Source organism: Saimiri boliviensis, chromosome 1, assembly GCF_048565385.1.
Source record: "Saimiri boliviensis isolate mSaiBol1 chromosome 1, mSaiBol1.pri, whole genome shotgun sequence".
In the NCBI taxonomy this organism is placed as follows: domain Eukaryota; kingdom Metazoa; phylum Chordata; class Mammalia; order Primates; family Cebidae; genus Saimiri; species Saimiri boliviensis.
Window position 1 is genome coordinate 279,924,984 of NC_133449.1, and position 24,807 is coordinate 279,949,790.

Here is a 24,807-nt window from a genome sequence, read left to right on the forward strand (position 1 = left end):
AATTGAGAGTGTAGAGCCTTATCACCAAAGGATGTATTATTCTAAAAGTGATAGCTTTGCTGTGTTCGTAAGAATAATATAGGCTTCCTATAAAAATTGAAGTAATACAGGAGAGTAAAAAGTGTAAAGGGACAAACCGCAGTTACAGTGAGTCATAATACGGCCATGATCCACTCTTGAGTCTTGGAGTCTTTTTGCAACCTTCCTGGTTCCTAGCAGAGCCAGTTCTGTGTGGCCGTGTTTGTGTGTGTGTGTGTGTGTGTGTGTGTGTGTGTGTGTGTGTGTGTGTGTGTTAGTTACTGCTTCCTTGTGGCTTCTACGATGATTTTGTTAGCTCTTGCTGAAGATCTGGTTTCAGTTCCCACAGGCACCCCTTGAGCCCTTGCTACATAAGCTCCTGTAATGCCAAATTGACTTCTTATAAGGCAAGACAAAAAGCATCTGCGTCACTCCTTTCTTTTAAAGGATCCCCTGGATAGGTCAGACCCCTCAAGTAAAATCTCCTTTTATTAACTCAATGTCTAGTGATTAGGGACCTTAATTGTAGCTGCACAATTTATTTTTCCATAAAACTTAGTATGTTCATGTGAATGATATGTCATTTAATTTGTAGGCCCCTCTCACAGTCAGGGGCAGAGTCATTGCACACATGATGTGGATCATTGGGGGCAGGAATATTGGGGCATCTTAGAATTCTGCCTGCTGCCACTATCATTTTTTCAAATTTCTCACACTGTCTATCCATTTCCACTCAACATTACCTGGAAGCACCATGAGCCCTGGAAGAGCCCAGGGAGTTGCTCTCTTATAATTTGTGCCAAAAACTGCTTATCTCCCTTTGAAATGAGAAAATCCTTTGGCACTTAACATTTCTTTCATTTAGTTTTGTGTGACCTGGACTTCAGCAAAGTAAGGACAGAGGAAGTGGTGCTGCGATAGCCTACCGGATTCTTCCTGCCCATCGCAGCAGAGACAAAACCAATTCGTTGAGACCAGGGTATTACGGCAAAGAGCTTAACTGAGGCTGGGCTGCTAGCCACGTGGAAGAGAGAGTTGTTACTCAGGTCAGTGTCCCTGAAGGCCCAAAGGTTAAGGTTTTTCAAGGATAGTTTGAAGGGCAGAGGACTAGCAAATGGGTGCTGGTGACTGGTTGGGGAGGTCATCACAGGGGTGTGAAATATAGACCCCTGGTGCTGAGTTCATCTCTGGGCAGGGAGCCACAGGACTGGTGGAGTCACATGCCACAAGTCTGGATGGGATTAGTCTGAAAAACCTCTCGAAAGACCAATCTTAGGTTCTGCAATAGTGATGTTATCTGAAGGAGCAATTAGGAAAGTTACAAATCTTGTGACCTCTGTCCACATGACTTCTGAGCAGAAAGAGATTATAAAAACTACCTATGTTTTAGCAGAATTCAGGCCACTCCCATAATCCTAATCTTGCGGCCTTTCATTAGTTTTACAAAGGTGGCTTTGGCCCAGGAACAAGGAGGGAATCAGTTATAGAGAGGGACTACTATCATCCTTCTTTGAAGTTAAACTATAAATTAAATTCCATAATTAGCTTGACCTTTACCTAGGAATAAGCAAAGATTGACAGCTTGTGAGGCTAGAAACAAGATAGAGTCAGCCATGCCAGACTTCTCTCACTGTCAATAATCTATGCAAAGGTGATTTCAGTGTGGGAGACATAGGCTCTTGGGCCACTAAAGGTTTGCTGAAAAATTACCGATATGAGACAGATTGATTAATAGGAGAAAAGGCATACAAATGTATTTAGCTAGTATACACAGGAGCTTTCAGAATGAAGACCCAACCTTCTGATAAGTTACAGAAAGTTATACAACATCTCAAGGTGACAGAAAACATGGTGGGCCATGCATGGTGACTCACGTCTGTAATCCCAGCACTTTGGGAGGCCAAGGCAGGCAGGAGATCAGAAGTTCAAGAGCAGCCTGACCAACAGGGAGAAAACCCATCTCTACTAAGAAATACAAAATTAGCCAGGAATGGTGGCACCTGCCTGTAATCTCAGCTACTCAGGAGGCTGAGGCAGGAGAATTGCTTGAACCTGGGTGGTGGAGTTTGTGGCGAGTTGAGATTGTGCCATTGTACTCCAGCCTGGGCAACAAGAGCGAAACTCCATCTCAAAACAAAAAAAAAAAATGTCCAGAGCATGGACAAAACCAGGTTATCTTCATACATCAGGTTTAGTGGCAAGAAAGGTTATGAGAGGGAGAAAGGAAGTTTGACTAGCAAAGCCACTTGTTATGTAAATGAAACCTCCCTCAGAGAGAACAGATGATAATTATTTATTTTCAGACTCTTAAAGTTGTCAGCTTCTCACTGGCTCCTAGATTTGGGAAAGGCAAAGAAAAGGCCTGCTTGCATTAATGGGGATTCTTTACGGATGCAAATTTTCCCCCACAAAGGACAGCTTTTCAAAGCCACTTATATTTTTGAGCCTGTGGCAGACATTTTAAAATATGCCAGGGAAATATATTTGGGGTTAAAATATTTTTATTTCCTTCAGTGGCAATAAACAAAGAAGCAGAAATCCCCCCCCTTGCCTAATTCCTTCCTTGAGTCTCTGGAGAACAACTGAGTATATCATAGTTCATGTCTCTATGGTTGTGGTTTCTTAACTGCACAACTCTAAGATGCAATGTTTCCTGAACATTCTGGTGTCTGGTGTCATCTTCCCTTAAGGAAACAACCTAAAGAGAAAGAAGCTGCTCAACTAAATGATCTTTAGTCAATGATTTCTTCCCCTTAGAAAGGTTCATAACCATTAAATGGGCTCCAAGCAATGCCACAAAGTTTTCTATTTATGGTACAAGAGAGAAATTAGTTCAATTTCACAGTAATGTGTGCCTATCATAGAATATGATTCATTTTCTAGTACTGAAAAGAATCCTGTTTATTCTGTATTTATTTTGAATGCTGAGATTTTTATTGATTGTAAAACTGAAGTTCATTCCCCACAACAATGGAGAGTAGTCAGATGTGTGGGTTAAGTCAGTTAGAGAGAGATCACTGCTGATTCTCTTTGTCCTTTCTGAGCTCTACACCATTCTGTAAAGTGGGATTGCCTAAAGGTCAGGATCACAAAGAAGTAAGTCCACCTAGGACAGTATTGTGACATTTCTCTTACAATTTTCTTCAGTTCTTTGATTAGTACAGACTATAAGTTTTCAGTTGCAAAAAGTCTGTATGTACTGAAGAATTCTTTTATCTCATTCTGTCTCCCTGACAACCAGATATTTGCCTGCTGTGATAGGTCAGGAGTTCTTAAAAGGCATGGAATACATCTCATCTCCTTTAAAAAAAATAGGAAAGGTTTCAAAATTCTCTTTTCATGTCTGGCTTGAAAAGGAGTTACCTGAAGAGAGTCAAGATTATCCAAATAGCAGTTGTGTGTAATCAAGTAAGGAAAAAAATTACGATCTTATCTAGAAAGAATTTGCCAAATCATGTAGATAATTAGAAGTGTTTCAACATATGAGAAAGTAGAGAGGGAAATGGGCAATGATTGGTATTAACTTTTACATTCTAAGATAGAAGTTAATTTTTGCCTAAAAAAGGGAGTTAGTATAAACCAGGTCAGCTCAATTTGCTTTCTAGGCAAAAGGAACCCTAAGGTGATAAAATCAAAGTAGTTTTATACTACAATTTAGGGATATCCATCATAGAAAACTTATGTTGTTTAACACAGAGCATTTAGAGTTTGCTAAAACAGAAAATACACTTTTTTATATTCCTTAATTTGAATTAGCCAGTGCACTCTTCTATATATCATTCTCTCTCAGACATCTTCTAACATATTCAATTTCTCTTAAACACACGTAGTTATGGAGAACTTGGTACTTCTTCTAACTCATTCATTAAGCAAGATGACAATATTCTTTAATTTGTTGAATGAATTGAGAGGCAAGTCTTATTTATCTTTTCATCTTTCCATCCTTACAGGATGCATCCTAAGCCTTGCCACCACGTAAAACATCTACGTGTGTGTGTGTGTGCGTGCGCGTGTGTATTTTCTTTAATTTCCCGTAGAATTATTTTATTTATTAGAGGTTTCCTCCTTTTTCTAACCTAAAGTTACTCTTATTAATAACTCACCTTACTATTAATTCACCACTCAGAGACATGAAAAATAATCTTCACTTTGGGAGGCCAAGGCAGGTGGATCACGAGCTCAGGAGATTGAGACCATCCTGGTCAACATGGTGAAACCCCGTCTCTACTGAAAATACAAAAATTAGCTGGGCATGGTGGTGCACGCTTGTAGTCTCAGCTACTCAGGAGGTTGAGGCAGGAGAATTGCTTGAACCCGGGAGGTGGAGGTTGCAGTGAGCCGAGATCACACCATTACACTCCAGCCTGGCTAACAAGAGTGAAACTCTGACTCAAAATAATAATAATAATCATCATCATCATCATCATCCTAAGTAATGTCAACGTAATGGCCCTTCAAATATTTGAAAATCTGTGTCTTTCCTTGCCTTGGTCTTCTTCATTCCAGCTAAACATCCTCAGTCATTGCAGTCGTTTCTTATCTTTGGCTTCGGTGATGTTTTATTATTCTAGTCTCACAACGAGTTGTCTTTTCTTGAGTATAATTTCTTTAACAAAACACAGTATTCAAGCTTCATGTTGATCAAAGAAGCATCTCTGGGTGATCCTCTCTCTTTTTTCAGATGTTACACTTCTATTCATGTAATCAAAGACCATCATAGTAACCATCCCATATTATGTCTACTATTCTTTACTTATATTGGTATTAAGAGGAATCAAAATTTCTAACAGGAGAAACATGAAAATGGAAGGAAATCAATATTATAAGTTAACAGTATGAGGTGAGCAAATAACCATATAGAAAGGTAAAGAAAGCATTGATTACAAAACTGATAAACACATGAATAAAAATATAAATTAAATTAAATAAAAGGAACATCTATAGGAAATTAATAAATCTAGTTCCTGCTGCATAAAAAAATAAGGCGAAAGAGACTTGATGTTATATTCAAGTGAAATTGCTGTTTTGTTATAATAAATTCCATGAAATTGTGAGAGTTTTTGAAGATTTAAAATTGTTTTTTTTTTTTTTTTCTTTTGGTTTCTGTTGCTCAGAGGAAATGCATAAAATAGCAATCACATCTTTGAAGGAGAAAAATACCTTCATTTTCCCAGGTGTGCTACCGTAAAGGAACAGGTGTTAACACATCAGTTAGCAACTTACTGGAGTCAGACTGATACTTTCAAAGGTCCCAGAAAATCACTGTGCTAATGGTAAATCTGTGTTGTCTCAGATTTTCTTAGATGATCAGAGGCTCAAGGCCAGAGCTATTGACCTTAAAATCATCACTTAAAGCACCACCGCAGCACCGTATTTCAGGAATAGTATATTTTCAGTTATTACTAACATAAAATTAATATTTACAGTTAGTGCGAATGTAAACAGTGAAAAGCTAAAATGGAGCATCTGTGACTTCATAGACAATGACTTCCTATATTTTGTTTCACAGCCTGCTGCATTGTGGTCATATATATTAATATTTAAAGCCACTAGTCTTGGAAATGCATATTGATGATGCATGACAGTGCCCATAATTTATATATACAGTTCTGAGAACATAAAACCACAACTCTTTTTGTAATTAGCACTAGGTATGCTTTTAAATACTGATACAGACCTTTACTAGTAGAAAAAGACTTACACATTCAAAAGTATTTAATACAAAATGCCATTATTATCAAAATAAGAAAACTGGTCCCATGAAAATTCCATATTTTGTTTTCATGGGACCACTTTTCTAATACCAAATCTGCAGCTAGAATCCAGAATATCTTCAGCTGTCCTATTTCATTTTTATTCAATTTTTTGTTTATCATTGCTTTCTTCCACTAGGTGTCAGGATTGGATAAGAGCAGAGACATGCTTCCCTGGACATCTGGTCTCTTGCTGTTTTAACGTTCATATAAAATGATTAAGCCCTACCAGCATGTATGTCTGCATGTAAATGATGAGACTTTTTTTTCTTAACATATGCAACCGATGATCTTCACAAGTTACCCAGAAACTTCTATATGAGTGTGACTGTTTCATAAAATATTTTTCTTGTGCCTGTAATCCCAGCACTTTGGGAGGCCGAGGTGGGTGGATCACCTGAGGTCAGTAATTGGAGACCAGCCTGGCCAACATGGTAAAACCCCTCCTTTACTAAAAATACAAAAATTATCCGGGCATGGTGGCACACGCCTGTAATCCCAGCTACTCGGGAGGCTGAGGAAGGAGAATTGCTTGTACCTGGAAGGCGGAGGTTGCAGTGAGCCGAGATCACGCCACTGCACTCCAGCCTGGGTGAGGGAGCAAGACTCCGTCTCAAAAAAAAAAAAAAAAAAAGAAAAGAAAAGAAAAGAAAAAGTTTGTACTGCTCTTACCCACTAAGTATGCAGGAAAATGAACATTTTAAACCAGTACAACTGGTACTGGTTTAAACGTGCAAAGTGCTCTGAAGCTAAATGTACTCCTTATTCTTAATTTGTCCTCACTACAGCCTTTAGATTTTGAAACAAAGAAGGCGTACACTTTCAAAGTTGAGGCTTCCAACCTTCACCTTGACCACCGGTTTCACTCGGCGGGGCCTTTCAAAGACACAGCTACGGTGAAGATCAGCGTGCTGGACGTGGACGAGCCGCCGGTTTTCAGCAAGCCGCTGTACACCATGGAGGTTTATGAAGACACTCCGGTAGGGACGATCATTGGAGCTGTCACTGCTCAGGACCTGGATGTAGGCAGCAGTGCTGTTAGGTGAGAGAAAGAAACGTTTTCTTTTCTGTTTCACAGAAAAACAACAACAACAAAAAAACAAGAACAACAACAAAAACTCTCTGTCCAAAACCGCATGATGATCCAATTATAGAATATGATGCTTGGAAACATAATGACTTTACATAAAAACAGAGGAAATGCCCTAGGATTTGGGAAAAAAAAAACGTAATTAAGGATTGCAACAGTATTTACTAGTGGTGCTTTATAACCACTAGTGGTCTGATTCTCATGTCACTCAGGGTAACAAATACTCTTCATGTATAATCAAGATTTAATAATATAACCTTTTAGAGAATGATTCTCATAATTAGTGATATTAAGATACTTTGGAAGTGCCTAGAGTATAATACATATTAATACATTTTTAATTACTTTAAAATTTCTGTCCCTTAACCCAAAGTTAGTGTTTGAAAAAGTTAGTTTCAACCTTTGCAATTTGCATGCCATTTTTCCAGTGTTATAAACGTGTCTGCTGGGTTCGAGGTGAAATGAGTAGAGGCACCGTCAGAGTCAGTCCTAGGGTAAAATGAATTTATGAAATTGCTGAAAGCACACACTTTGCAAGAGCTGCTACCTGCTCATCTGTCTACCTCTCTCACTCTCGACAAATAAATTCCTCCAGTATTATCAAGACATAATACAATTTCCCTTTTCCTCACTTATACATTGACCCAGAAGTATGTTTGGAGAATTTTTTTTTTCCCATTCATTCTATTGTACGCTTGAATTTTCTGCCACATACCTACAGCTGTTGGGAAACCAAATAAAAGACAAGTATGAGATTTGTCCCTGAATTTTGTATCTCTAAATAATTGAAGCTTAGTAGGCAAGAACCAAAATAAGAAAACATTCTGTAGGTTTTTAAAGCAAAAACACTATTCTGTTGACATACAACAGACAAGTATCTTGTAAGATTTTACACCATGTGGTAAGCAAAGATTAAAACAATGGATCACGTATTCAGTGGTATCCTTAATACAATAATTGCCTATAGTGAAATCTCAGAAAATGGCTTGACAGCATATGTAACTTGTTGTTTGGATTTATCTGAATCCATCACCTGTAATTACATGAATACTGCCTCAATCAGTTCTAACTGCTATAATCCACTAACACATACTGGATGTATTAGTCTGTTTTCACACCATTCTAGAGCTGTGCTGAGACAGGGTAATCTATAAAGAGTTTAATTGACTCACAGTTCTACATGGCTAGGGAGGCCTTGGGAAACTTACAATCATGACGGAAGGGGAAGCAGGTGCGTCTTACATGGTGGGAGGCAAGAGACAATGAGTGAAGGAGGAACTGTCAAACCCTTATAAAACAATCAGACCTTGTGAGAACTCACTCACTATCATGAGAAAAGCATGGGGAAATCACCCCCATGAGCCAATCACCTCCTACCAGGACCCTCCCTCACACATATGGATTCCAATTTAAAATGAGATTTTGGTGGGGACACAGAGCCAAAGCATGTCACTAGGTGACTTAAGCAACGAACACAGTTCTGGAGGCTAGAAAGTCCAAGATCAATGGAGCAGCAGATCTGGCATCTGATGGGGGGCTGCTTTCTTTTCAGCAGGTGGTCATATTCTCCTCGTATCCAGACACTGGAGAAAGAGAAACAGAGCTGTCTCTAGAGTCCCTTTTGTAATGGTAAAAGTAACTTTCTGAGGGCTCCATCCTGATGAACTAACTACCTTCCAAATGCCCCATCTTTTAATACTACCACATTGAGGTTTAGGATTGCAAGATGTGAATTTTGGGGGATACATATCAGCTCATACTATTCCAATCCTGCTCGCTCCAAATTTATGTCTTTCTTAAATGCAAAATGCGTCCATCCTCAAAACCCCCAAATTCTCAACTTCTTCCAGTATGAACTCAAATCCAAAGTGTCATCTAAATATATCTAAACCAAACAAATGTGAGACACAAGGTACAATTCATACTGAGGCCAAATTCGTCTCCAGCTGTGAAGCTGTGAAACCAAATAAGTTATGTGTTTCCAAAATACAGTGGTGAAGATATTCCTATTCCAAGAGAGAAGGAGGAAAGAAGAGAGGTGTGAGAGATCCAATGTAAGTCTAAAGCCTAATGGGGCAAACTCCATTAAACTTAGTCTCAAGTGTAACTCAAACTCCATTAAATTTAGTCTCAAACATAAACTTTCTGTAGCTGAATTCTTCACCTTGCAGGTCCACTAGAATGGATGTTCCATTTTTGGACTCACTAAGGTGGCAACATAACCTCCCCAACTCAGAGGCCGTCACTCGTGCTGTGGCTCTCTGCAGTGGCCTCACTTATGCAGTGGTCACACCCTCAGAGCTCCACTGGGCAATTTTATCCCAATGTCACGTCTAGGCATTGGTCTCAATGTTCGAAATCATTATGGAAGCAGCCATTCTGCAAGCCTGGTGACATCAAGGCTTGTTTGGGTGATTTGGAATTCTTCCCTTGATTTGGAGAATTATGCATGCTCATAGCTGAAGAGCTATGTGATGCTATTTAATAGAGCTGAAGAAGTCTGATGGTCTTCTTTCATTTTACCACGTTTTTTAATTTTCTTTAGTACCAGCTAGCAGTGTTTCTTATATTATAATCTCATCTGTTTTCCTGGCTTTTTTGAAATAGTGGATGAAGTTCACACCTATACAAACCTTCTTATTGAGTAATTGATCTATCATCCCTTAATCTCTTCTAAACACACTTTCTCATTATTTTGGAACATGGACAGGTTGAGATATTTCCAACTCTTTAAGCTTTGGTTTCTTTTTGATTAAAAATTTCATCTTTATTTGATTTCTTTTCTTTCAGGTTTTACTGTAAGCAGTTGTGAGGAACCAAGCTACTCCTTTCACACTTTGCTTTAAAGATCTCCTCAGCTAAATATCTGATTTCGTTACTCAAAAGTCCTTCTTTCCATAAAATACTAAAACATGAACACCATCCATCTATGTTCTTTGCCACTTTATGACAAATATTACCTTTCCTACAGTTTGTAATGACATGTCTTCACTTTTCTCTGTTAACACATCAGAATGGCTTTTACTCTCCATGTTTCTACCAACGTTCTGTTTATGATAGTTTAGATGTTCTTTAAGAAGACAGAATCTTTCACTATAGTTTTCTACGCCCTTAATACAATATCCTTAAACATTCATGACTTTAGCACTTCAAAACTCTTCCAGCCTGTACCCATTACCCAGTTTCATAGTCACTTCCACATTTTTAGGTATTTTTTATAGCTGCACCCCTACTGCTTGGTAGCAACTTCTGTTATAGTCACTTAAGGCTGCTATAAGAAATTACTGTAGATGGAGTAGCTTCAGCAACAAACATACATGTGTCTTGTTTCTGGAAACTGGAAAGGTTATAACCAATGTACCAAGAGATCCAGTGTTTAATAAGGGCCTGCTTTCTATTTAGCAGAATTTCATGTCCTTGTATCCACACATCAGAAAAAGAAAGAGAGCTGTCTGGGTTTTTGGTTAGAAGGACACTAATCCTACTTATGAAGACTTCACCCTCAGGACCCCATTACCCTCACAAAGCCCCATATGGAAATATCATACATTAGACATTAGGATTTCAACATACGAATTTTGGGGAAACATAAACATTTAGTCCATAAAAATGCTTTTCTTCTTGAAGAGAATCTATAATCAGGAGAGAACTCTAAAAAAAGCTCATCTGTCTTTTAAAAAGAAATAAATATAACAATTATTGAACACCCCTACATTTCAAGGTGAATGCTAACCAGTTGGCTCACTGGATTCAAACTATTGTTTTACATGTACATATTACAACATGATTCAATTCCAGTTAAGTTCCAGAAAACCAAATATGATTTACAGGGCTAGATGGACGTGCACACATGCACACACACACACACACACACACACACACACATGCACACACACAATATTTGTTGAGGTATTCTCCAGAATCCACTGCCTTGGTAATTATGATGTATTATCCTAACATTATTTATCAGTCTTTTATTTCTGAAGCATCTGTTCATAATTATAAAAGTAGAAAATGTCTGATGAATAGATTTATAGTTTTTTAAAAATATGAACAGTTACTGACAAAATGTTGAAGGTTGCAACAAAATAAAAAGTAAATAAAGATTAATTGAAACTCTTTGAAGTTCAATAAATAAGAATGTAGATAGAGAAATCATGTATCTAGAGAACATGCTATGTTGTTTAATTTACTGCAGGTTCTATTTTGAAGACATAAAAGAATGATGAGGCCAAAATACTAAGAAAAACATGATTTTAATGCAATACTTAACAACTAGAAAAATCAAAACTTTCCTAAGTAGAAAACATTATTAGGCAAATATACAAACTTTCGAATTCAAGAAAATTGTTAGAGTCAAGACCCTTCTGTTAAGAACAAAGGAAGGTTAATATGAAAGAAATTCTCCTGCTGTAAGTATGTTTTTTATTTTGTACTTTTTATGTCACAGTAGCTAGTATCCGATATAAAGTAGTATACCAAGTCTTAGTTCTAATGAGTAGCAGCCTGCCCACTTGACATAGTTGTATCTAATTGATCCCCGCGAGGGGTTGTCAAAAAACAGAGCCGTGTTTTTGAGTCAACATGAAACCTGTCTTTGTTCCATGTCCTTGGAGTGAACAACAGACTTGAATAATATCAGCTAAGGAAACATGGGGTATGAGGCATCATCTTTCCTTGGACTAAAAATATGTTTACTCGCTTAAGAATGATAGTGAAAATACATTGTGAAAACTAAGCATTACAGTGTAAAATTACTTGAATTGTTTAGGCATGCTCTGTTTAGTTTTCCTTTGCTTAGCTCTTTTCACAGAGTTATTATGCAAGTTTTAAATTTAGGATCTTGAGTATTTTATCATCATCATCATCATCATCATCATCATCACTAAACACAGCAAAGAGCCATATCAATGTCATAACCAAGGACTGATCCTGTTTTGAAGAAAGATTCTCTTTGGTTTAATGACTAGCAAACACACCATGTCTGGTTCCTTACTCTCAATCATTAGTCCCAGCTTAATTTCTAGTTATTCTTTACTTTTCTACCTGTTGCCTTTTGATGCACTGATTTCTTGTCTCTAATGCTGTATATTCTTTGAGGTAGGCACTGTGATTATACCATTCACAGAAACAATTTCCAGTAAGTCAAGTGAGACTGGTTTAAGTATATCTACCATTGGTGAGGTAGGGGCTTTTCATAACAGCAAGCTCTTGAGTTTAGAAATTTAAAACTGTTGATTTTCCAGTTACATTGAAACATATTATTTACTTTGCATATTAGTGATCTAGGTTACAGAAAGATTTCCATGGGTCATTTTGCTCAATATTCTTTTGTGCCACTTTTCTTTTGTTCTAAACCTGTGAAAGTTTGTTTTCCTTGAAATAAATTTAAAAATAAAACTTAATCCTATTTTTATAAAATTAGAAAATTATTCATTTAATTTAAAAGTATTAAATAATAACATAATAATTATGTAAAGTACATCTATTTTATGTATTTAAACTTACATATATAAACTCAAAATTACGGTGGTTAATAGAACAATTTAACAAGGTACAGATTGTTCCTCGACTTGTAGTGATTCATCTTACAATGTTTTGACTTTGTAATGGTGTGAAAAAATATGCATTCCATAGAAACCATACTTTGAATACCTATACATCCATTCTTTTTTTCACTTTCAGTACATCACTCAATAAATTACATAAGATATTCATCACTTTATTATAAGATAGGCTTTGTGTTAAATGATTTTGTCCAAATGTAGGCTAACATAAGTTGTTTAAGCACGTTTCAGGTGGACTAGTAAGCTACAATGTTCAGTAGCTTAGGTGTTTTAGATGCATTTTCAACTTAAGGTATTTTCAACGTATGAGGGTTTGTTGAGATGAAACCTCATGGTAAGTCAAGGAGCATCTGTATTTGTTATCGTATCTATGCTTTTGTTTAATAATCTTTGTAACCAAAATCCATTGCTTAAAATCAAGTAGGTAATTTAAATAATAATCAGAAAAACATTATCAATGACCATAAGTAGAATGTAATATTAAAATAAATTACTAATTAGTTGTTAAAATTATAATGTCTGTTTCCACCAAAAATGATCTTATATCCCAAATCTAGTCCTTTCACCACACTTTTGTAAAAATTTCTGTAATCAATTGCAATTGATTTTTAAAATGTTCTTGATTAAGAAAGCATCAAAGTAGCTGGTTTGCAGTTGGCCCTTTTCAATATGACAGAAATCTTGTCACATATGCAAGGTCCTAAGTTCAAACACAATACACTTTGGGAGAGAGAAGAAAGAGGGGCCCAGCTATCATGTGATATTATATAGCAGTATATATAACTTATATTAAATGTTTGAAAAATCGCCCATTCTCTATTCTCACCAACATCATAAGATTTTTGTGAGGATTAAATGAAGTAGTGGTATAATATTTCTAGAGGATTAAATGAAGTAGTAGTATAATGTTTCTAAATATCTGGCATATGTAGAGCTACTTATGTGATTTATTTTGTTCTTCTTCCCATTGGTGTATAAACTGTACAGGGGCAGAGATTTTTCTATGTTTTTATTGATAGATCCCACACACCTAAAATATTGCCTAGCACAAGTGGATAGTTAATAAATATTTGTTCAACAAATGACTTGACCTCTATATTACTGATTTCGGCTAAATATTCAAATGGCATAGCATTCATTTGTGTTTTCTGCATGAAGAAAAACTAACACAGTTACTTCATTTATAAATTTAGAAAAATACCTGAGAATCTACAATAATTTCAGTATTTCAACCCTTAGATTTGTTTCAGAATGTTGGCTCACAATTGTCTCTGATAATTAACTAATAGAAAATGCTACCTTAAAAAAATCACATTTATTTTTGTATGGATTATGACCCTGTAGCTTTGCAAATAATTATGTACTTGTTGTCAGAGGTTTCTTTGATGATTTTGAGAATATATGCATTATATTAAGATTCACATTGTGAATACTAAAGGGAAGAGATAAGATATGGAGGGCTGAGAAAAGATTAACTATTTTGTCCTAATGAATATTCTATAATATATTTGGATAACATTCTTCTTCTAATACCTATATGAATCTTCAGTACTTTCTCAGAAAACATGTCATGAAAAAAAAAGAGAAGTAATTTTCTAACCACTAAATAATAAAATCTAAAATGAGAAAAGCTGATTAGAGTTATTCAAAGCAAGAATTTGGACTGTACATAAAAGAGCATTTTAAAGTTCACATTAAGAAAAAATGGTGTTAGTCTCTATACCAAAACTATTCTTCATGAATTACTTTATCAATTCTAAGTGCAGATAAATGCTGGCTTTTAACAGTAGCTAGGACTTGAAGTACCTCTAAAGATTATATTAAAAATTCTTAGATCATTTGATGTTATACAGGAATCAAATACACAGAAACAATACAAAACCTATTAAATGAAAAAAATAGATATTTTTTCCAAATGGGTGGCCATAAAAAGAAAAAGCAGAGAGGGTGTCATATGGAATACCTCAAAGAAACTTGGAGATAAACAAACCAATAAAAGGAGATGCAGAATTTAGAAACTGCAGGAGTCGCTGAATATGTTAATCTCTGGGGATTTCGCTCTATTCATCTTTTCTACAACTGTGCTATACTGAGTGTTTAGGACCCACAAGAGAATTATTTCTCTGAAGTTGATTTTGCATGTGATCTCCTTGCAAATGTGCTGAGGATGTTTAGCTTGTTTTAACTCCATTTATAGAAGCAAAGAAACTGATAAATCATTTTACCAAAAAAAAAAAAAAAAAAAAAAAAAAAAAAAACAGAAAAAGAAAAAGAAAAAGAAAGCCAACAAGAAAGAGAAGAAGAAAAAATTGTGCTAAGAAAACAGAGCTCAACTGGACTATAATTTGCTAATAGAGGTTAATCCCCATAAAGATCATACCAGAACACTCAGGTATATGAGCCCTTAAGAAAAAAGACAGTATATTTATACATGTAGATATAGATCTACCTATATTAGATTTGTAAAAACTCACATGCACATATACACATGCATATCCATACTGCATTTTATTAATACATTGCATTATACATTAGAATATATCTTTTACATCAAGAAAAATTTTTAAATTAATTATGCATGTAGTATATGAAACCTTGTTCAATATAGTCCCAACTCTCAGGTGTCTTTTTATTTTTTGCATTATATGTATTTGAGTCATAAGGAAAAGTCTGGTAAGTACCACAACAGGGTTCAATATGGTGGTTTCGGGGAAAGAAGGACATGAAGAAGATACTGGGAAATGGGAGAAATGAGTTATCAGTGATGAAATATATAAATCATTTTGATATTCAAGATGGCGGAAGTCTAGGATGAAGGAAATAAAATAGAGGGTGAGAAACTATTTTAACGGGAAGAAATAGAATTGAGAAGAGTTGAGTTTTGGTATACCACATCTTCAAATTTCTTTATACTAGTTCTGAATCTTAAAATTTATCAATAACTTAATTTGCCTATTTTTGATGTCTCCTTAATCTCTTTGGGTAGCCATTGCACACAAACTCAGTGAAATCTATTCCCAGTGAGACAATTGGGTATATATGCTTTACCCAAGCTGTTACCAAGTTAATGGTCCATGTGAATCTGCCTCTTACAATAGAACTCTATCTGTAGCTGACAATGGTAAACAAACTTGATAACTTTACTAGCATACATGCTGATTTAGTTTGCAGTGGAAAAAAACAGTATTGCCTTCAAATTTATACCAAGTGAATGGTTGAGAATACATCCTTTCAGAATTTGCTATTAGCTAATAAATTATGGAGAACTACATTTTTCTCTATAAATAAAGTTATTTTCCTTCCTCTGCAAATGACCAAGTCACTGACAGTCAATATAAAAGGCACTATTGCAAATAACATGTACCAAGATAAACACATTCATTTTATTTATGTCAGTAACTGCTACATACAGTGACATCGTAACAGCTAAATTGTGCTGGGTACTGAGCTTAGCCCATTGCTCAGATTTGTTTAAACACTGAAGCTGACATTAGTTTACAGAGTAGGCCACTGAGGCCCAAGATCATATTATGTCTTCAGAAAGAATAAGAAAACGATTTTAACAGAAGTAGCCAAATTTCAAAGGTCACACTACTAATCAGTCTGCTATTTAAATGTAATTGAAATGCTAACCTGAATTTTTGAGTTGCTTTGTAATTCTAAAATTGATGAAAATAAAATTAAAATTAAGCAAAGTGGCTGGAATGTCAACACAAGGCAGTAAAAATATTTGATATTTTAAAATATATTAGCTATGGACTCTGCTATATACCTGAAAGTATTATATACACTCTGCATATGTTTAAAGGTAATTAAAACAACCCAATTGAACCTGAAAAAAATGTTGCATTGGATTATGACAATAGTGACATTGATTAGTCTGGACACACAAAACTCAAAGTGTATAGCTGTTTTCATAACCTTTTTTTTTTTTGCATGTAAAAAAATCACCATATTATACCTTATTACTTGAGATAAAGTTCTTTTTATTTTTTGAGAGAACTACAAAATTCTTTTAAAATTTAGGCATCACTAAGGGTTTAAAGTTGACCAAACTCAGTGGGTTTGTGATATAGATCTGCAACTCCAATTTTAAGATGGATTTCAACTACTCAGCCAATACTGAATTTGCTTTAATTTTCAAACAGGTTTTACATTATTCTGCTGATACACCTAAGGAAATCTCTATGACTAAAGTGACCAGATATTTGTTAGGGTATGAACTAGTCCTGTTAAGCTCTTTGTAACTCCCCACAAATGAGAGAATGCCCTTGTCTTTGTAGTCTACATGGTCTGTGTTACTGACCTGGACTACTTGGGTTTAACTTTTGCTCACTAGAGATTCAGTTTTGTTGCTTTACCTCCAAGTGCTGAGAGAGACACTATGTAAATACAAATGTCATAGCTCTTTTTCTTCTTTCTATAATTTCTTTAGTAGAATAGCTCCTTTGTCACATGTATTTGAGATTTTGTACATTATATTTTAAAATCGTTACTTTAAATATATAAACAATAAATATAAAATGCTCTTCTTTAAAAATACTGTAATAATCAGTGATCAATAGGAAACAAGAGAAATGAATCCATTTCATAAGCTGTTCTAGAGCATTCAGTTAAGAGAATATGTATAATTTTCAGAGGACAAACTAGCTGAGGAATAGACTAATCACAATCAGGATATGCAAGCTTAGCTAGAAGGAAAAGGAGGAAAATAAAAGTTTTTTTTCAAATATGATGTCTGTATTTGGGTTTCAAATGGTCAGCAGCTCTAGGTAAAATGGCACCATTCTTCAGAGCCATTTGGCCATAACTAACAAGAGTAAATAAATTCAGTGGTGACTTTGTATAACGGCCATTGCATTTAGTTCAACAAAATAGTTATAATGAAGCTCTCTCAAAAAGACTTCAGAATAAATATGTTTGAATATTCAAAAATATAAATTAAGGTATTCCAGGCTTGAAGTATGACCAGGACATTATCAATGAGAAAAGTCAGATAAAATATTTCAATTCACATATGTAAGTACTCTGTATTATGAATAGAACAATATATTTTAGTAATTAATTCTTCATACTTGAAAGAAACTTTCTGTGTAATAAACAACATAAAAGAGTTATTTTGCTATTCTCATTTGAGAGAAACTGTTAACACCAATTCAAATAGGTAAAGTTTAAAAAATGATACAGTTTTCTAAGAAGGAAGTAATAGATGCTGTCTAGAGGGATTTGACAAGTCTTTATGGGGAGAACATGAGCAAAGCCAAAAGGTGCTTTTGATGTCTGAGTAAATTAGGGAAGTTCTGTGACATGAAAGAGATGGAAAAACTGAAATGAGCTGGCAACCACTAAGCCCAAAATAAAGGACTTTTGAAGGTCTAGAGTCAAAGACACTTCTCAGCAGAAGATATCAATATTTACTTTGCACAGTCTTATTTAGTGGTAAAACTGAGACTCAGGATGTTTAAAGCTATTAAGTACAGAGCCAAGACTTAATCATCATTTGTCTAAACCTCATTTTCTTTCCATTAGAACACACTACTTCAAGAGTAAACTAAATGCCAGGTATAAAGCTTTGGGGCAGAAGTTCTTTTCAAAGATAAAACTATTTTTGCTCTGAGCTAAAGGCGAAATACATTGGTCAGATGAACCAACAGAATGGCAGAGTAGAAGAGTGTTTTGAAGTTGACTTCCAGATCCATAAGACAATACACAGAAGACCGTGTACAACTATTCAAAAAAAAAAAAAAAGAAAAAAAAAAGTCATGGTTGGGGGCAAAGGAAAGCTTAAGCAATGTGGAAAAAAACACAAATGTAACAATTGTAATTTCAACATTTTGTAGATTATGGTATATTTCTTCTTCTTTAGAGATCTATTTTAATCATAGCACATGTGTCCACATGGGAAATTTAAGGACAGAAGACTTACTTTTATTAAATGATTATACGTTTATAAATACCTAGTTTTTCATCAAAAATTGAAAACAAGCAATAGAAACCACCTAAACCATTTAAGACACAACTTTTAAGTTCAGTAAAGGGAAAGTAAAAATGAGGAAGAAGAGAAGAAAAAACAGAAACTGATAGGAAATTAGCAACTGGTAGTTTAAAAAGTTTGAGAGGAAATCAGTGGACTTTATTCGTGATTGTTGATGGAAAAATTACGACTGACGTGTTGTTGCAGGTGGCTTACGTGCTCAGTAAACTGTTGTTAACATGAATTGAACTGAATTTACTTTCTTTGGTTGTCTGCCAAAAGACAAAACAAAAATACTGGCAACAAAGAGGAGATAAGAGTAAAGACATTTTGACTTATTATCATCAACTGAACAAAAGAATATGTTTTACCTTCACCTGTATTATTATTACCAGATTTTTATTGCTTAAAGGATGAGATGTAATACTTTCAGAGTACCTTTGTACCATCAAGTTCTTATTACACATGTAGTTGAAAATTGGGACAGGATCAACTTTTGCTTTTCCATTAATGGTGAGAAAGTTTCTAAGCAAATTGAAAAGTACAATTTTAAAGGAAATGATTATGTAATAAATAGAATAAAAATTTTAAAATTTTCTGAAAACTAATTTACAATATAGGAATAAAATTACACTCTATCAAGTGGTCTGCACAGACTAGGTTAACGTTTTTAATTTCTGATTTCTATTCAATTGTTAAAACATGTTTTTATTTAGCAACAATCACAGTATACAATTGTATAAACTCTAGATTTATTATATGCAAATTATAAACATAATTTTTTTTCATTTAAATCTCATCTACTCACCAAAGAAGTATCAGATGACTCAAACATACTTTCCTTTTAAGTCTTTGGCTCACTGAAACTCATCTGTTAAGGCAAATTACACATTTATGTTATACTGTTGTGATTACTTGCAATTCCAATAATATTTTACCATTAGATTATAAGTGGACTGTAGCAAACCGACAGCAGAAACATGTGATAGTTCACACTATGAGGTTGTAACTCCTCAGTATTTCTATACCTTTTAGCACTGGGCCATATATTTTCCAAAATTGTCCAGAAAAATGTAGGAATGGTTCATTGCAAGTCCATCAATTGTCTTTTCTTATTAATGTCTCCCAGTTGTTATACTTAATAAAATATCACAATAGAAAATGGTAATTATCTGATATGTATGCTTTAGTCAGGCACAGAGTTTAATCAGCCACGCAAAGATACAGCATTGGGAAGACGCCAGGAGTTAGTATTACGCCTATAGACTAAGACCTGGCTAACTATGAGAAGGTGGTGAAGATGCTTAGCTAAATACAAACAGTTCAAATATGTTCTGGCCGTATTACAGAAGATATAAAAGCTTCTTTGGAGGATAACATGCAGAGAAAGGAGCTTAACTCTCACAAGGTGACAGAGCTAAAAATTAGATAACAGAAAGCAGTGAATGACAGCCAGTCAGAAGCACCATTGTGTGAAACAGAGCCTGGATATTTGTTTGTGGTTTGTACTTTAACAGTTTGTGTGGGAGTTTTACAGTTCAAGTATTAGAAAGTTGAAGCTTATGTGTGCCATAACTTGATGCCAGTTAAGAAAATCTGTGGGTAAGGAAGGATTTTTATCTGGGAAGTAATACAAAATAATGTGGAAAAAGAGAGGGAGAAAAGGGAAAAAGAACACGCACACACACAATGATACATGTGACTCTACCCCTGTGCCATATATACTTTATCTTATTTCATTTTTATAACATTCATGTTTACACTGTTAGTCATGTATTATTTTCCAAATTTTGTAGAACGTAAGGAGAATAGATGTTGGAAGGAAAGATCCCTAAACTAATTGCACAAGGTAAGTAAATAAAACATATATTACCCTAGTCCTTTATGTACAAAAAATTAGTGTTCTTCATGCTATATTTCATTGCATCTTCATGATGGTTAATCTATGTATTTCAAACTCTACTTCACTGTTAGGGTGAATGAACTAAAACATTAAGAATGTTTATTAAGCTTACAAGATATTGTAGCCTGCTTAATAGATATAAAGAAACATACAAGTGAGAGATAAATATATTATTTTATGAATATATTATATAAATTCTTGAATTTTAAACTTGTTATCAAAAATAGCTAAAATTGCAATTAAACATGACCTGTATATATAATGATTCACTGTACAAAGTTAGACTTCCGTTTGAATCAATTTGGTAAATTATAACATATGCTAAAATATTAACTATAAACAAGGTGATCAATTTTTCCAATCTTATATCTGGGAAAACTCTTGAGGAGTTTTCTGGGCCTAAAGATACTCAGTGTAAAAACTGAGAAAGTCCTCAGCAAACCAGAAATAATTGATTGTCCCAAATAAGACAGTCTTAAAGCTCTAAATATGTTGTCTTGAAGTAGAAATAGGTAACTATTATATAGGCAGGAAGAATAGGATCTGTGCAATGAATTCCATACAATATTTAAGTGGCAGGTGCTATGTACAAATAGCATGCTGAGTCCTTGGCAACACTGAGATGAACAGACCTAGTCTCTGCTCTCAAGAAAGTCAACGAGGTTTGGATAAGCAGGATAATCACATCACATATATGAAATGTATACAAGCTGTGTTACATTTACCAACATCTGCATAATAACTGAACACCATTAGCATCAAAGAATGATCTGTTCATTGCAGAAATTTTCAAAGATGGAATTAAAGAAAATCTTTTAAAAATATTATGTAGATTAACTGGAATTCATCAGAGAAAGAATAAGGGAATTCCAAAAATTAATGGCATTTCCACTTAATGGATGGCAACAGGATGCTCTCTGTAGACACACTACCCAGTGAAACAAGAAGAAATGAAATTTATTTCATTAAAAGGAAAAAGACACTCATTTACAGTCTCTGGAAAATTTTCTAAGGGCATGCACCACGTAAAGAACAATTTATACAAGGAAAGCTACTAAAACTTGGTAAGAATAGCAAAGACAGTGACCCTTAATGCAGAACCTGCTCCCTCCCTCTAACTCCTATGTCCCAGCTTGGCTTGATAGAAATGCCCATCTCACAGGTGCAGTTGAAAAAACATGATTTTTCTTTCCTTTGCAACCTGTCAAGGGATATAATATCTTACCAGGAGGAGTCAGATGCAAACTTTACATAAAACTATAAAAATTAATAATTATTACAATGTTTTATTGGACTTGTGACATATATGGATATAAATAAATATATATAGCCATTTCACATAACTACATAGAAGAAACGTTTTTATATTTTACTATAATTAAGTTAGTATGAATGTGAATCTGATGAGTTAAGACATATGGTAAAACTTAAAGTAGATAAAAAAAATGATTAATAAAGATGAAATTCATTAAAGAAATAATTCCACACTAGAAATATTCACTTGTTGTTAAAGAAATCATGAGAGAAGAAATAAAGAGACAAAAAAGAAATGAAAAATATAGAAAACCTAAAAAATAAAATGGCAATGCAAATACCATTATATCAATATTAACAGTTGAACAGGAATGGTTTAAACAACCTAATCAAAAGGTAGAGATTATCAAGCAATAAAAACTGATGACTATATGAAGTGCATGTCTGTTGCTTAATGGTACCAAACTCAGATAACTTGAAACCTTGACTCTACAAAAACTCATGTGCATTTTTGTTGTTGTTTTGTTTTTTGTTTGTTTTGTTTTGAGACAGAGTTTTGCTCTTGTTGCCTAGACTTGAGTGCAACACCGCAATCTCGGCTCACTCCAACCTCCGCCTCCCAGGTTAAAGTGATTTTCCTGCCTCAGCCTCCTGAATAGCTAGGACTACAGGTGCCTGCCACCACGCCCAGCTCATTTTTGTATTTTTAGTAGAGATGGGGTTTCACCATGTTGGCCAGGATGGTCTTGATTTCTTGACCTCATGATCCTCCCACTTCAGTCTCACAAACTGCTGGGATTACAGGCGTGAACCACTGTGCCCCGCCTTGTGTGCTTTTTCAAGATTTGCAGCATATGATTATACTAAGATATCTTATCTTTTAGAGTTTCTCCAGTGTAACCACAATGATGTACAAGATGATGTACTTTCTTGACACTTCACAGAACACCCTACCCATCCCACAGTGAATCTGATGTTGCAGAATTTTTACTATGCTAATAGAGAAAGGAATAGAAGCAGTGTGGAGTTTGACTTGACAATTTCTGCCTGGCTAATTGGAAGAACATTTGCAAAACACTCATTCAGATCATTAGGTTTCAACCAGAATAAGCATCAGAATTACTTAAAATTACAGAAACTTTTCCTTTGTCTATATTGGGTTTACTTTGAGATAAGGTCTGGAAATACTTATTTTCAAAATGGGTTCTTCATCTCCCTAACCAGGTGGCTTATGTTTACATTACCAATACTGGGACAAACGAATCATCTTTGTTCTTGGAAAAGCATGATTAACATAATAAGTATAAGTGAAAGGTATTTGGAATTTTATTTTATCATTCTTACAACTTTATTATAAATTTGAAATATTTTTAAAATATTTTAAAAATATTTAAAAAAAAACAGTGATTCCTCTCAGTTGTATTTGAGAGTTTCTAATAAATTAATCCACCAGGAACCACTTATATAGCTATAAAAAAATAATAATTTTTTCCTTTTTTTTTTTTGAGATGAAGTTTCACTCTTGTCCCAGGCTGTAGTTCAATGGCGGGATCTTGGCTTCAACCTCGGTCTCCTGGGTTCTAGCAATTCTTCAGCCTCAGCCTCCCAAGTAGCTGGGACCACAGGCACCCACCACCACGCCTGGCTAAGTTTTGTATTTTTAGTAGAGACAGAGTTTCAGTATGTTGGCCAAGCTAGTCTTGAACTCCTGAACCCAAGTTATTTGCCCATCTTGGCCTCCCAGAGAGCTGGGATTATAGGCCTGAGCCACCACACCCAGCCAATAACTTTTTTTTTTTCTTTTGTCACTGTCATTTTTATTGGACTTCTTTTCTTGCCATATTCTTTTGTCCAGCTTAGGCAGAACTTAACTAGGTTTCTTTTTTAATTCAAATTTTTAAAGTAGATAAATATAGTTAAAGCCTTCCAAGACCCCTCCCTAATTTTATTATCTCATTCTTCATGGGTAATCATTGTCCTCAATGTGGTGTAAAAAAAAAAAAAAGTTTCTTATTTCAAGCTCCCTAGGTAAAGTATTACCTTATTTCCTTACACCTTCAAAACTTTTATCCTGTATAAATGAAATTCCCAGATAATTGGAGCTTAGTCCAATAAATAAAAAAATGTTAGAGTTAAAAAACTTAAAATCTTTCCCAAAAATGACATTCTTGCATGACTCTGTGAATATATTTAAGTTTTTGAACTGTACAGTTTAAATGGGTGAATTGAATGGCATGTCAGTTATATCTCAATAAAGTTTATGGGAGATTGAAGCATTTTTTTAAAGTGAGAAGTTACTGGAGTGGTTGGAGTGGAATATGTTTGCTGAGGTCATATCAAGAGAAATAGTAGGAAAAAGTCATTGGAAAACAACAAGTTTCATGCTCAGTAAGACAAACAGATTTCATTCTCTCTGAGAGATAGCAGAATACATATGTTCTAAGTACCTTAAGAATCTCCAAGCATGCTTACATTTTTTCTACCACATCTGCCCCAAGTATTTGGATAGGTGATGCCTGATAACCCTTGGTGCTTACTGTTTCTTGAGGACACACATTCTAACATTTTGTGACCATGACATAACATTCTTTGTTATACTTATCTGAAATCTGTGCTTATAGAGATTCCATTCTCTGTCCTATCTTAATTTCGCTGAAACATAACAAGCAAATATAACACCTTGCCTACGTGAGCATCCTTATCCAATTAAAGGCAGCTAGCGTGTTCTTGTGTCTTTTCTTCTTTGGTCCACATATCCATAGTTATTTCAGCTCCTCCTCATAACTCACTGAATCCAGTCTCTTTACAGCCCTGGTAACTCTGTTGGTCTCTTGTCAAGATTCTGCAGCACACACACAAAAATCACTTACAGTCTTGTTGTCGTCAAATACATCCACCATACACTTTCAAAGAAATTTACCTCCAACCGATATTTTAATAATTGATTTCATTAGTGTTCATCTCTTACAGAATTAAATCCTACGTCCTTAGTCATAAAGTATAAGATCTTTCTGGACCTAAATCACTTATTTTTCCATGTTATTGTGCTTCTCAGATGGTTTTCTATAATAATTCTGAACAAATTATAGTCCCCTTTGCTACCTGCGTGGTTTTGCAGCTGCTGTTGCAGCTTTCTAAGACATCTTCTATTCCTCCCCTCAGTTTTTCTGCTTCAACCTCCTTTTGAATGATTTCCATATGGACTTCTAATGTCAGCCAAATACTATGTGCAGGAAGCATTGCCTGAA

At 34.9% G+C, this 24,807-nt stretch overlaps 1 protein-coding gene across 5 annotated transcripts in view; it reads left to right on the top strand.

Annotated features, from left to right (window-relative positions):
- The window catches only part of CDH12 (cadherin 12), a 1,124,818-nt gene that overhangs the window by 1,056,969 nt on the left and 43,042 nt on the right, over positions 1 to 24,807 (top strand). For all 5 annotated transcript variants that reach the window (XM_074386961.1, XM_074386957.1, XM_074386965.1 and 2 more), the window contains one exon: positions 6,560 to 6,813. In XM_074386961.1, the coding sequence (XP_074243062.1) occupies positions 6,560 to 6,813 (254 nt within the window). The remainder of the gene's footprint in view (positions 1 to 6,559; positions 6,814 to 24,807) is intronic.